The sequence below is a fragment of the Drosophila takahashii genome, chromosome 2L, assembly GCF_030179915.1.
Source record: "Drosophila takahashii strain IR98-3 E-12201 chromosome 2L, DtakHiC1v2, whole genome shotgun sequence".
Taxonomy (NCBI): Eukaryota; Metazoa; Arthropoda; class Insecta; order Diptera; family Drosophilidae; genus Drosophila; species Drosophila takahashii.
The window spans coordinates 19,049,227-19,064,616 of record NC_091678.1 but is presented as its reverse complement, the minus strand read 5'-3'; the positions used below and the strand labels follow the sequence as shown (position 1 = coordinate 19,064,616).

General features: G+C 39.5%; 1 protein-coding gene across 2 annotated transcripts; it reads right to left on the bottom strand.

The window, feature by feature from the left end:
• Nucleotides 1–46: 46 nt before the first annotated feature.
• Vha100-5 (Vacuolar H[+] ATPase 100kD subunit 5) lies at nt 47–10,720 on the bottom strand. Of its 2 annotated transcripts, none has more exons than XM_017156517.3 (4): nt 10,444–10,720; nt 909–3,108; nt 339–510; nt 47–274 (listed from the first exon to the last, which is right to left on the bottom strand). In XM_017156517.3, exons 2-4 carry the CDS (start codon nt 3,085–3,087, stop codon nt 181–183), a joined length of 2,445 nt encoding a protein of 814 aa, XP_017012006.1. In that variant the 5' UTR covers nt 3,088–3,108; nt 10,444–10,720; the 3' UTR covers nt 47–180. The 2 variants fall into 2 exon arrangements, with proteins under 2 accessions (XP_017012006.1, XP_017012005.1); XM_017156516.3 differs by lacking the exon at nt 10,444–10,720 and adding an exon at nt 6,593–6,702.
• Between the last annotated feature and the right edge of the window lie 4,670 nt (nt 10,721–15,390).

Below are 15,390 nucleotides of genomic sequence, written 5' to 3'. Positions count from 1 at the left end.
GGCCGGCAAAGCTAGAATTGAGCCAGGAAGAGCGAAACACTAGTGGTCTGTATGCATATCAAACGAAATTTATTTTTCCGTGAAAAAAACGCAAAGAAACCGAACGAAACAAACGGAAAATGCTTTAAGGAAGTGCGTCCTGCGCGCTCTGTCGTTCTCCTTTGACCTCTGCCAAACTCTCTAGTCGTCCTCGCTGGCATCCAGAATGGTCTTGAAGGCAAAAGGCTCAAAGGCGTAACCAGCGCCCTCATAGAACTTGCTCATGAACTCCACCCTGAAAAACAAAAGAGGCAGATTAGACTGTGTCTGAAAAAATGCTTTCATTACTCCAATCTCACCAATGCAAACGCAGGGTGTGCAGGAAGGCCGAGAGTCCTTCGATGAGCACCAGGATGCCAACTGTGAGCAACGCCCAGGCCCCAAAGAACACATAGATGAGAATGCCACCAATGTAGTTGTCGTACTTGAAGCCCATGGAGAACACCATGTTCCACAGCACTTCGGAGAGCTCTGCAAATAATATTTAATAATAAATATTAATAATAAACCGATAAGGTTCAAGGTAATAAATTGTTTATTTTTAATTTAGTGTTATTATTTTATGTATGTCACTCGAAAATATTTACGATGGCCAATTTATTAATTGATATCATTTTTTATCTAATAAAATGGTCAATAAAAAATGCTTTATTACTATCTGGAAATTCCCTAGGCGTTGGCCTTATAAAAAAAAATAAAAAATTATTCTTAAAGTATTTTTTTGTTTCCCAATCGAATAATTGCGCTTAGCGACACAAAGAAGAATCAACGTGTGCCCAAAGCAAGATAGGCGTGTGACCGCAGGTATGCTTTGTGGCTTTATAAAAACAAGTGACTTATTGTATAAGATTTAATTGAAATAAACTTACGTGCGTGAGCCAGGGACAAGGCCCACAATCGAAGGTACGAGGCCGTGTGAGAGACCGTACTCAGGACATACTCGATGGTGTGGATGGCCTGGTGGATGAAGATCTCTCCCATGGCGTCGTCATCGCCATGTCCTTCTCCTCCTCCGCCCTGCGGCTTTGGTGGCGGTGCTCCGCTCATTTTGCGCTTAAACATTATGTACAGCGGCTTGCCCAAAAGCATCCAGGGAATGCAGATGACGGCAATGATGACGAAGACCTGCTGAATGGACTTTTGACCCTCGAACATGAACTCCTTGCACGGTTCCGGGGTGTCCTGACTGCCCTGCAGTATCATGTTGATGAACAGGATCAGGATAGAGGGAGCGCAAGCCGGCGAAAGGGGTCCTTCGACGGTGTCGTTGTAGGTGACCCACTTGAAGAACATCATGAAGACCATGTAGCCGAACAGCAGGAGAAGGAACAGAACTTGTGGAAGGAACTCCAGGAAGATACTGGCATACTTCTTGTAGTAGGCAAAATTAACCACCGACATGGAGACACCGAAGATCATGTGAATAACTCCCACAATGATGGACAGCTTCATCTTGAAGGTGTTCAAGAAGATGATCTTGTTGTCGGCCAGCTGCCAAATGGGATCCATGCCAAAGGGATATGTCTTGTAAACGGTATCATTGGGCCTCAGAGTAATATACTTTAGGGTTGAATCCTCGACTGTTTCCCTCGTATAATTCATGTGCCAAGCGGAACCAAAGATATTCATCGACTTGGAGAACACGTCGTTGTATATAAAGCCGGTGTAAATGGAGAAGATGCCCATGAGGAAGATGATGTACCGGCCGCCGAAGAATATATTGAAGATCTCCTCCTTGATCGAAGCCAGTTGCTTCTCCTTGATGATCAGCCAGGAGGCGAAAAGCAGGAGGATCAGGCCGTGTCCCAGATCGCCAAACATCACGGCGAACAGAAAGGGGAAAGTGATGCAGGCGTAAAGAGCCGGGTTAACTTCTCTATACGAGGCCATGCCATACGAGTCGACCAGGTTCTGGAAGCCATTGGTAAACTTATTGGTTCTCGTGTACGTCGGTGGCATTTCATTCGTCTCGATCACGTTCATGAATGCCGGTATGGAGCTCTCCGAGGTCTTCGAGGCCCGAGCTAAAGCATTTTGGACGGTGGTAATGTCATTGGTGGGCACCCAGCCCTCGCCAATCAGGCACTTGCCCGTCACATCGGGATTGAAAAAGTTTAGGATGTGATAGATGGCCTTCATTTTGCGCACCATGATCGACCAGCGCGGCAAATGCTTGGAGGCTGAGTTCAGGACTCGGCTGCGATGGTCGGCACTCTGGCTGAGGACCAGCTTGAGATCCTCCAGGCGGACATTAACGTCCTTGATCATCTCCAATCGCTCGGCATGCGAGCTGGGACAGGGATAGACAGCGGCATGGTAGCCCGTGCAGACCTTCTTGATTCGCTGCTTCAGCTGCTCGCCCTGGAAGAAGGCCACAAAGACGGTCTTGAGCACCGGTCGTCCGGTCTCCTCGTCATCCACCAGGCCATCGATGTCGGCCCGCCGCAGGAAGATATTTCCCCTGGAAATACGCCACAGCATTCGCTCGAAGCTGAAGAACCTCTCGAGCTTTATCACACCCGCCACAAAGGCCAGCTGACCCCGTTGAGCTGCTCCCGCGGCATTCGCCGGATCCTCGGGGTCCAGCTTGCGGTTGACGTCCAGATTAATTACTTCCTGGTCCGAGAAGAAGCCCTCGGTGTTCTCCAGCACGCACTTGAGTTCCTGCATGTGCCGGAAGTTGGCATCCAAACTGGCCCCGTTGGCGGACATTTCGCGCAGCTCGTTGTCGGTCTTCTCCAGCTGGGCCTCGAGGTCGACGGCCTCGCGGGGATTGGGGGCACTGGGCTCCTCCTCCGGCTTTAGGACCGGCAGCTTCACCTCATCCTTCTTCATTTCGGACTCTACGTAGCGCAGACGCCGTTCCATGTCATCACATCGCCGCACCTCGGTGACGTACTTCCTCTGGAAGGCACTGACCTCGTCGTTAAGATCGCGAAACTGGACGCATCCACTCTCGCCCAGCTCGGCTATGGAGGCGTATGCCGCCTCCGGCTGGATGAACAGCTGGCACAGGGCCATCTGCTCGCTACGGAACATATCACCCATGTTCGAGTCAAGGGTCTATAACTGCAAAAAATCAGGGGAAGGAACGATTGAAAGATTAATATATTTTGAATCTTAATTGCTAATATGTTCAAATATTTGTTGTTGAAATTTATTTATTGTTTTTCATTATTTAAAATTTTTAAAATGAGAAACTATATAAATCAATAATTTCAAGGTTGTCTGAATGTTTAATTTAACCCGTTTATGCACAGAGAAAAAAAAACCAAGAACATTGCACTCAAATCAAGAACATTCGTTCTTAAAAACCGGGTAAGCACAAATGTTCTCATTTCGAGTTGAATGTTCTCAATATCAGAACGAAATGGTGTTAGCTAAAAATCCGACATTAAGTTTACTTCGTTCTATTTTCAAGTTGATTTTGTTCTTAATTCAAGAACATTTTTAAATCAAATGGATACAAATATAAGTTCATTTGTTTCTCAGTCTCAGAATCTGAATTGGGCTTGGTTCATGAAGGGCTAGAACCAGTTGGGAATTACATATAAGACGAAAAGGGCAAATCTAATGGTAAAGTCGTATTGGAGCAAAGTAAAATGGTCTAGTGCGTTCTAGGTGTCAAATAAAAACATCCTAACGCGTTCTAGGAAATCCAAAAAAATGAGAGAATAGAGTTTTGAATCATTTTAAGTTGAAATGCAACTTAATTTTTGTTCTTTCTTTAGTCTTTTTCGTTCTCAAACTAAGAACATTTTCAGATATTTCGAGAACCAAATCGATTTGATTTAAGAACCATGTGCTAAAATAATAACGATTCGTTCTTATTTCAAGAACATTTTAAGCTGAACTAGATTTTAAGAACCAATTCAACTTAATTCAAGCACATTTAGAACATTTTAAATTTGAAAAAGGCCTTTCTATTTTTAAGAACATTTTCAACTCAGATGAGAACGTCAGAATTTTCTCTGTGTGGGTAATGTTAATTAGTTTCTTCACCATCAATAAACTCAAGGTTGTCTAAATATTTTAGAAATTTTCTTTAATTTAGTAGGTACATAAACATTTAAAACTTAACTCGTTTATGGGTAATTTATTTGCAAAATCATTTAAAACATTTTTTAAATGAAAAGAAATCCAATTAATTTTACTCAAGGCTGTCTGAACACTTTTGATATTTTTCCTAATTTATTACGCACATAAATATTTAACCCCTTAATGCGTTTATGGTTAATTTATTTGCATATAAAAGCTGGCTTTTACAGCTATATGACAAATTTTTATTGTTAAGTGAGGCATGTGATCAAACGTAGTAATAGTCACCGAAATTTCCTGTTGTGATAAAGAGGGCCGACAATTATAAAATTAGTTTATAACAAGTGTCAGAACGATAGAGAAACTTAGTCAAGGCTGACCCTCAATAGCTTGAAGAACTTCCAAATTAGTAATTCCAGGATAAGTTTCTGTTTAATATCTAAATATTGAAGTATTATATGTCACATTTTCTAATATTTTTTTTCGCACTGCATATCACACTTTACTAATCAGTTGGGATAATGAGTTGTTTTGACGAGCTTTAATGGGTCTGCCGTCTGTCAAAGGGTTTCAACATTGTTGATCCAACTGACGCACATTGTTTATGGTCGGTCCACTTCAATGCAGTCCCTGCCAATGTCGCAATCAATCACCTAAGTGGAACTCAACAATTCAGAACAGAACAGAACAAAAAACGAAACGAACTGAAGAGATTAGATTATAGTTTGCCTCCCTCGTCTATCGAGATCGTTTCGGTTGTTATCTACTGGCATTCGCGCACTATCTGGAGTGGGCGTTGAGCGCTGAGCGCATTAATAATTTGAAATTATTAACAATTACCGGCAATCAGTTGGTTTATAAATAAGCCCCGAAAGTCTTTTATTGCATTAAACGCTTATAACTTATTACTCGCCCAGGACCTGTGTGCAGTGTCTTCTGATTCTGATAAGCGTTTTGGGCATGCCAGATTGTGGATATTTATGGTTAGGCCATTGGCTGGTCGTGATTTCTTTCCCGATTCCGCCTGTCTGGCCATAAAAACATGATTGACTCTCGCTCTCGACCGGCTGATAAAAAGACGCGCAGTCTGTGGCCTCACTTCAGCTATTTTTTGATAGTTTCGCCTTGTCACAGATAGCGAGAGATTTGATTTACAGCGGCGGGAATTGAGTTTCATATTAACGGAATCGTGGAATTGAATGGAATGCTTGTTGATTTCTTAATTGCTCCATAAATCGTAAGGCTGTTGGGAAATTACGCAACATCTTCAAATGATTTTAGATTAATAGGCCTAACTCGTTTAAAATACTGCTTTTAGACAGAAATGTGTGATGGCCCGGAAAAACCGATTAATAGTTTTACGCAAATATTCCCTCGGTAAATACGTGTTTGCTCAATTAAAATTAATTAAAATAAATCAAATCAAAAAATTATAGCTTCTGGACACGAAAATACTATATTGCCTTGAGCAGGACATTGAAAAAAACCCATTTAAATTTGTAAATATTTGTATTTAATAATTATTTTTTCAGGATTTGTAAAAAATAATTGTAGGAATTTCAACCTGGTTTGGTAAATTTATTTGCACATTCTGTGCATGATTAGGTGCAACTGACGGGGCTTCGCCGATGGCCATCTGTGGATAAATCAGTGCAAGTACGAGCTTATCGGTTTCAGTTTTGTACATCAGACTTGACCATAAATCTGCACAGACCAGACAATTGCCTTTAAGTTGGCCATAAATCTTCGGGGGCAAACTTCACGCAAATGTCTGATTATCGGATGGCCAATGCCCAATGCCTATTGCCCATTCCCATTGCGGATTCCCAGTTGTATTTGCCGCTGGTTTATGTCCGCAATTATGGGTTCACTAGGGGATTTTGCTTCGGATTGCAGGCGGTGTTACGGGGCTCATTAGAAATCCGTTCGTGGGCCGTAAAAAAATTATCAAAGCCGCAATCGGTTGTGTGGCAAATTTCAACTTGACGTTTGAGTGGTTCAATTCTATTCCACCCCACATGATCCATCACGTGCTCTGACGTCACACAGGCTATTATGGCGCCATATCGGACAAATAAACCATTTTATAGTTCCACATATTGGTAAATCGAAGTTTAATGCATGTTAGCGAGTGATTATCAAAACCAATAAAGATACGTTATCGTTGACGAAATTACCATTAAGTCTAATGCAATTTTGAATAATTACGTGCGGAGTAGTTGCTTTTAAGAGTTTCTTTTCCAACGGAACATTTAATTTACGGCCAGTTAAGGCTTATCTGTGACAACATTGATAACCCCGTATGGTTAACCCTAAGGGAGCTGATAATAAGAAATAGCACGGGAATTAAAGGCTAACACGCGCATTACCAACATTATTGCCAACGTGGCAAATGGGTCTCGAAATAGCCATTAAATTAATCCCAAGTGGTTCGGAAATAAACTACAGAACTAATGAACACTTATGACTTTAAAGAAGTTTTAAGGATATTTTCGACTTGGATCACAGCACTTACACTATCAGCAGCAGAAAGTAAAGTTCCTAATAAGAGTTACTAATGGATTCGCGACCTGCCACCTCAGCGGCGCAGAAAGAACTGTGCGATCGCCTAAGACCTGTTGAGCTCTATGGCCAATTAGACTGGGGCTAATCTAAACAATACACCCATACACACTCGCTGAAAACGGGGCAAAATATCATGGGAGAGAGTCCCATAATCTTTGTGCCTACACTTTTTTATCACACGCTCGGAACCACTTTGCGATTGTGGCCAACAACAGCCTTTGATAGAATGTTGGGTAGCCTGGCTTATCGACGGTGAGAGGCGGTAATCGGCGAGTAACCGAAACCCAATTATGGCAGTCGTCCACCCCCCGATTGCTGGTCACTTTTCTTATGGCTATTTCCCCAACGCATTATCAATGATTGAGTGTAAGCACGAGTTGGCCAAAAGCGGCAGCAGCACAAACCAACCAACGCCCAACAATTCCATTACCTGATTGACACTATTCGGGCGGGTCCCTTGTGTTGCAACAATATGACACCCGCTGATATGGCCCTGCTGCCACTGCCGCAGAGTTTATTAAGGCACCACCAAGTGATGGACGGAGTGATCAATCAATCATCGCGTATTGGCAGTCGTACATAAGGTTATAACCCTGTTGGTTGAATGAGATATTAAAGTTCTGACTGTTAAATAATAAGATGATTTAAGATATTGGATTGTTTTTCATTTCATTCCTGAGTTAAAATTAAAAATTTAAAACCTTTTTTATTCCAGTTTGAATAAAAATATTCTGATTTTATATTCAGCTAAAAAAATAAATAAATACCAAGTAAATAATATTTTCCAGGATTTGTTTGTGGTTAGGGATCCCAAAACAATTTTTTGTGGGGTTTTTATACATATTTTAGATTTTAAAATATTGGATTGCAGAGTAAAAAAATTAATATAAAAGATTTTTAACAGTTCGTAAAAAAAAACTTTAAATATAAAATCCCTCATTATTCTCTTGCCTCCAAAAGCTTTAAACCCATTAAGCAATCCTTTTCAGGGTCTTGAAACTCCCCAACCCCAACTCCAACTTCAATAATTTTCTTGGGCTTTAACCTGCTTATCTCCTGCTGGGAGTGGCCCCAACACCACCAAAAGCAACCAACCCACCTGTGTAATATGCTGGGATTACTCAAAGATTTCTGCCAAGACGTGTGAAGGGAAGGCTGACTGGCAGCCTTATGTCTGCTCAATTGGTATTAGCCCGAGAGTCAAGTGCTTTGTTTATCAGGCCCGTTCTATGGAAACAGTCTTAAGTACGCCGGCCTTATCGTGAGTCACGTGCCCCGGTTGGTATGGCAACGTTTGATTACCGGAGCACATGATTCATTAGAAATTATTCGCAAATTCACTCTCCATTTTATGGCCCATAAATCTCTGATATTAAACTATTGCATAGGCATAGCATTTATAAACGCCTGAGGAAAATTTCAGCTGAAAGTACGGTTTTGAAAATTATAATCATTAAATATTAGAGTTAGAGGTACAATTTGATTAAAAGTTTTGGAAGTCACATAAGCGACGAAACTAAATATCTTATCTGGAATCGTTGTTATAATAAATGATTCTCATTAAAAATGAATAAAATACATATAAAGCCTAATCGAATTTTGTAGAACAGCAAAAAACGATTATCTAAATTCGTTATTGAATATTAAAATTTAAACGGACCTGTTATTTTTTTTACCAAATAATTTTGTATTAACTTGATGCTATTTTATTTTTCAAATTTAAAATAGATTTGGGTGATACTAAGCTAATTATAGTAGAGCTTCAAAATTATCGATATTTTCGATTTTTCGAGAAATAGCAAACTGTCGATATTTTTTGAAGCTCTAACCGAAAGCAAGGCAGATAAAGAATACTATTTTCTTTTTACAAAGGTAAAAAAGAAATCTATTGAAATTTTTTATTCCGAGAAAAATATAGCTTATCTACCATAGTCATTGGACATTATCGTTCTCATAGATAACGCAGATTCGTACACAGAGAAAAAAAACTAAGAACATTGCACTCAAATCAAGAACATTCGTTCTTAAAAACCGGGTAAGCACAAATGTTCTCATTTCGAGTTGAATGTTCTCAACATCAGAACGAAATGGTGTTAGCTAATAATCCGACATTGAGTTCATTTCGTTCTTTTTTCAAGTTGATTTTGTCCTTAATTCAAGAACATTTTTAAATCAAATGGATACAAAAATAAGTTCATTTGTTATATTTTCAGAACATTTGGCTCTCAATTCTATAGCATTTTGAATTTAATTTTAGCTAAAGATAAGAGTCATTTAGGATCAAAAGTAATTTATATGTAATATTAAGGTAGTTGTCCAATTACCTTTTCCAAAAGTAACTTCATCCTACACCTTATAAAGGTGCGGAAGTTTATTAAAGGCTTAAGCCAGAAAAAAGTCTTTAAGTCTCAATATCTGACTTGGCCTTGGTTCATGAAGGGCTAGACCCAGTTGGGAATTATAAATAAGACGAAAAGGGCCAATCTAATGGTAAGGTCGTATTGGAGCAAAGGAAAATGGCCTAATGCGTGCTAGGTGTCAAACGAAAACATCCTAACGCTTTCTAGGAAATCCATAAAAATTAGAGAATAGAGTTTTGAATCACTTTAAGTTGAAATGCAACTTAATTTTTGTTCATTCTTTAGTCCTTTTCGTTCTCAAACTAAGAACATTTTGAGGGATTGTGGTTTTTGAGAACAAAATTGATTTGATTTAAGAACCCTGTGCTAAAATAATAACATTTCGTTCATATTTCAAGAACATTCTAAGCTCAACTAGATTTTAAGAACGAATTTAACTTAATTTAAGCACATTTAGAACATTTTGAACTTAAAAAAGGCATTTATATTTTTAAGAACATTTTCAACTCAGATGAGAACGTCAGAATTCTCTCTGTGTAGGAACTGCATTAGCCGTGTAATTAGTATAATTTTTTGGCCTCCACTTGACTGATAAGCTGCCCTTTGCCTTTGGTCGGCGGATGATAAGCGGCCACCTGCCAGTCGTTGGTCATTACAGGGGCTTCGGTCCAGTTTTGCTAATTAAAAATTTCCACCTAATGAGCTTAAGCATCTTAATTTATGCTATTTAAATGAGCTCAAATGCACTTTTTTACACACACAGGCGCACACATACTGGATGGGTGAAAAAAGTGAGGGGAGACCGCAAATAAATCGCATACAACTTTAAGCTGCAACAACATCATCATCCTCGCGGCGCGGCTCCTAATGCCACATAATGATGCTGATAATGGCCATCAGTTAGCGAGTGTGTGTGTGTGAGAGTGTTTGTTGCCAAGGAGAGAGGATGAAAAAGGAATTTAGCTGCCAGCACGTTCAACTTTTCGCTGTTGCACATTAAACGGGGTAGAGACCGGGGGTCATGGATGGAGTCGCACTATCGGCTAATGTGCGTCACCATTCCGTCTGCTCTGGCCCAAATAACGCAGCTCAGAATCCAAGTAGAATGCACTACGAAAAACTATTAGCTCAAAGAAATATAATCTTTGCAAAGGTATTATTTTAAAACATTTTAACTCTGCCTATTTAAAAACAATACTAATAAATCTCTTCACAAAAATCTTAAGTTTTAAAAAATGATTCCGATGTTTAAGAACTTGTAACAATATTTCTTATCTGGAAAGAACTTTTATGCAATATACAGTTAATTATGTGCTCTTCTGTAGGTTTGATGTGGGTTTTTTGTTCTATAAACCTTTGAAGAAATAGATCTTAGCACATTTATTTTAGTACACAAACTTTTAAATAGTTTTGGAATGGTTCAGCTTAGAACTGTACTTACTTTTTAAACCGAATAAGGTTGTGACTCCAGCTTCTTTGGAATAATTTCTGTCAGTGTCCCATTTCAGTGGCAATTTCGGGACTTCTGCCGACTGCTCTCGGCCACGGCCAATAACTAAGTTGTTGCGTGCGGTACTCTGGATTAGTCTAATGCCAATATGTACGAGCTGCAACAAAATGGCCGGCGGTGTAAGAGCTTTTTGACGTGGTCTGCCGCACAAACGTGCAGCCAATTGGATTCTGATGTGTTTACGAACGAAAAGCGCAGATCTGGCCCGTTTTATGCACCGATTGCCACTGCAGTCGCAATTGCAGTTCTCCAGTTTCAGTTCCCCAGTTCCCTCGCCAACTCGTTATCTTTAGTGATTTTTTGGTCGGGTTTTATTGTGGGCAAACACACATGCCGGGAATGGAATTTCGTGTGTATTTCTGGGGCGAGTGATTCAGAATTCACCGTCGTAAGACGGTGGCTTATCGCTGGGTTATCTTTTATGGCCTAGGTTTATCGCCGTTTACACTCTTGATTAAACAATTAGGCACTGTGTGCCCTTGATTTATGCCTAACTATAAAAGCTAAATAAAACTCAATTTACAGTTTAAGTTCGTTTTAATTTTGTTTGCTTATGCTCGGCCAATTTCGCCTTGCTTTCATTTTTGCTTGCAAGTGTAGTATATCCATAAGTGTTGCCTCTTTATGGCTCGTAAAATAAAAACTAATGTTAAATAAATAAGAATGGCCTGAAATGAAATTAAAGAACCCAAACAAAAAAGAGAACAATCAGCACGATTACGAACTACAAAAAAAGAGGACTCACCTCGAACTGCCAACCGCCCCCCAGACCATGCCCACTTTGGGAGTACCCGAAAGTATGCTACGTAAAATTTAACATTAACAACAGCCGTGGCAGCAACGTCATTTCGTATTTATTGTATTACCTTTGTCAGCATATCTAACATTTATTTTTTGTTTCGCCGCCCTTTCGGGTGATGTTTAATACTTATTATTTTTTGTAGCTTCCGGGGGGGGCTTTACTGTTATTGCCTCGCCTCGTTTTTTGCTCTTGTTTTGTTTTCCATTCAAGATGAAAAAATCCAATTTTCTGCTTAAAGCATTTTCATAATGCCAAAGCCCCAAAAAAAAAATACCCCACTCTCGCAAAATCCCCAAGCGAAAAGGGTTCAGCGCCATTGTTGCGTTTCACTTTTGTTCCGCAATAATGTACGTAATTTGTTCAGAAATGAAAATGTGTGAAAATGTTGGAAAAACCAGCGCTAATATGCCATTGCCGCATGCGAAATGATATATGGTTGTGGCTAATACAATGTTAAGGGCTACACAACAATTGTGGCCAGTCTAGACAATGAATTTATTTGTTGTTTGGTTGTTTATTTGGAAAACGGAATAAGTTTTGAATAATTTGCGTGGGCCGTTAAAATTGCATTTGGTTTAAATAAAGGAAAAATAATTTGAGCAGGTTTCCAAAAACTATTAAAGCATTATTTATTTATTTCATACAATCAAATGTTAAAGCGTTACAATATTTTTGGTATTTTTGTTATTTTATAGATTGGCTATGATATAGGCTGTGCAAATTATAATGATTCATATCTTTTGAGGAACTTGTTGAATTTTTTTTTTTACCAAGACTGTGGAAATGGCAACCTCAGTGCCTGCCACCACCTGCCCGAAACAGTGACAATTATGGGCATTGTTACGAGTATTACTCATACGCCGCGTTGTGCGCCGGCTCCACTGCAATGCAAATTCCATATCAGTTTGGAATTATGCAAGAGAAAAAAGGGAAAAGTAAACCGAGTGGGGGCATAAAGCCGCGCTGCTTCATGTCGTGCATAAAAGTCAACTGTTGCGTTTCCCCTTCGTTTCCCCCATCAGCTGGCTTCAAACAATGGCAGAAATATCATCGTAGTGGCTCCTGTGAGTCTGCCGTGCTTGTCTCAATTTGCTCGGTGCTGCGTGTGCTCAACTATATTATATGATTATTTTTTATTTTCATTTTCATTGTTATGGCTGAAGCGTTATGGGACCAGCCTGTTGCACATGTATGCCATGTAATTTGTCTAAATTGAATTATAAAACAGATCAGCAAGATGGCCGAGGCAAACTAAATGGTATTCATATTAATAAAATTTAATCTGTGGCGCTGAAGCTAGACGAGATACTTATGGGGTCGGAATTAATTATTCAAATATTTGTGAAATAAATAACTTATCTGAATAAACTTAAGTTTTGGAATCCATTTAACTACAAAGAATATGAGCTAAGTGTGCATATCATTCTAGTATGAAAACAAGAGAGAACGCTATAGTCGGGTGCCCCGACTATCAGATACCCGTTACTCAGCTAAAGGGAGTGCGAAGGCGATGGAAAAAACTTTGATCCGCCGTAACTTTTTAACGAATGGTCCGATTTAAAAAAATTCTTCTACATTGCGATAGGTATTGATAAACACAATAAAACTGCATTTTTACTTTTCCAAAATATTGAAATTTTTAAAATCGTATATTAGCGATTGTGGGCGTTAGAGGGGGGGTGGCACCTTTTTGAAACAAACTTGCGCTGCGTAGGAACTCCTAGAATCAGCATGCAAAATGTCAATCTTCTAGCTTTTATAGTTTCCGAGATCTCAGCGTTCATACAGACAGACAGACGGACAGACAGACGGACAGACGGACAGACGGACATGGCTAGATCGACTCGGCTAGTGATCCTGATCAAGAATATATATAGTTTATAGGGTCGGAAACGCTTCCTTCTACCTGTTACATACTTTTGCACGAATCTAATATACCCTTTTACTCTACGAGTAACGGGTATAAATACCATATTGATATCAAAATATCAATTTAATATGTTTGAAAATATTATTTTGATATGGTCACAAAATTTAACAAAAATACTGATTGATGACGTTTTAATTTTTTTTTTGTGTATAAGACATAATATTTCTTAATAAATTTAATTTTTTAATTTATCTAAAGAATTTAATAAAAACCAATTCTAAACTGAACTTAAAAAAATAAAGTTGGAATAATAAACGACAACAATATTTTCCTAATTGCAATTTTTCTAAACGGATATCCCGAATACAGCTCGATAGAAATGCTCATTGCAATTGCCTGGATAAAATTGAATTTCCCTAGAAAAAAATCTTCAAAAGCAAGCGTCATTGATTTGCGCCAGGTCCCTTCGACAGCAAAGCCATGGCTTTTCTCTCGCCCCTCGCCCAACCCAATTTCCCGCCAGGACACGCGCTTGGCAACCTCGGGTTATGCCAAAATATCCTGGAGCCGCCGACGACGATACATTGCCAATTCGCTGTGCATCCTTTTGGCACCACAACAACGACAACAACAACAAGGGCAGAAAGAAAACTCGGGGAAAATGGAGGAAAAAACTTGACGCCCTGCGGAAAGTTTCGCCACAAGGTCGCCAGCCCAAGAGGCAAAAGGTTAGCCTATATACCTATTGGGATTGGGGTTGGGAGTTTTGGAAACGCTACAAAATTGGTTTTATTTGAATTAAATTTTATTTTATTTCATTTCATTCTTCGCATTTTGGGGACGGGCACTCGGCACTCCGCGCTCTTCGCTTTCAATTGAATTTGACTGCTGTCAATCACGCGCTGCATACGCTTCACTTGGCTGTAAAATTCAAATTTTATGCTAATTTTACGCAGGACGATCAGCGAGTCGCAGGCGTTGTCGTCAAAGGGTTAAATGTGTTAAATATTGATTGGTTTAGACTGTCGATGTGAGCCCCCGACACAACCAAATGCGGCGCAGCAAAGAAATAGGGGGCACAAAAAAACACAGAAGACCTCGCTCAAATGACGTTTTAAGCGCGCCCTTAAAAAGAGATTTGTCAACAGTTGCAATGCGACAGGGGGCGGCGAGCGGCAGGGGCGTGGCAGTGCGGGTAGCGGCTCAGTCGGGAGCAAAAACGTTGGAAACTAAACCAGGCCAGATAAGAGAAGGGAATACGGGAGACTGGGAGTTGGGGATACGTTAATTTGCCTTTGATTATGTAATGGCAATGCGAGAGCAGCGCAAACAAAAGTTGGCAAATGGAAATCAATGGGGAAAAGCCTGTGAAGAAGATTCACTCTTAAATTGGAAGCCAAAATATAAAATTATTCGGAGAACGAAAAAAAATAAAATTGAAATGCATTCTACAAAGATATAAACTAGTATCATTCTTCTACGATAGACCTACGAAACATAAAGTACTTGAATGTGCCAAAATCAACAAATATTTTCTGTTTTGATTATTGTTCTTCTTTACTATGGTTACCAAATGAAAAATGTAAGCTTTAATTTTAAAACGGCAAATAGACAAAACTAATAAATAAAGCTAGAAAGAAAAATTAATTTTAGTGAAACAATAAAACAAATTTTAATGCATAATGGTCTGCAATTATAAAGGCGATAAGATCGCTTGAGTAGAAGCCTCCACAAAATCTCATACAAACACTGCCCTTTCCCAAAATGTATACTCGTTGTTTTTTTGGTAATTTATAGTTGGTTGCTCTTGTGTTGATTTTGATAAATTGTTTGATGCCAAGGGTTAACTCGGCATCCGGCAGGCAGTTTTTAGCTTTTGTCAAGGTGGGCAGACGACTACCTTTGTGCGAAGGTGGGCTGCAGATAATCTACAATAATAAATTTATTGGCAACAATTTTTGATTTATTATGCCATGTGAATAATATAAATAGCTCAACCACCTATCTCACATATGACACTAATGATGCGGCGCCAGCTTTGACGCTTTACCTTTTCTCTCCTTTCTTTGGGGATATACATGAAAGCCCGGCTTTTCTCCATTTTCCATCGCCTTTGTGGGTGTTTTTGGCCAAGAATGTGCAGAAAGTCATAAGAAAAGGATGGAAAGATGCCTCGGCTGAGTTTTAAGTTGCTGTACAGCCTTGG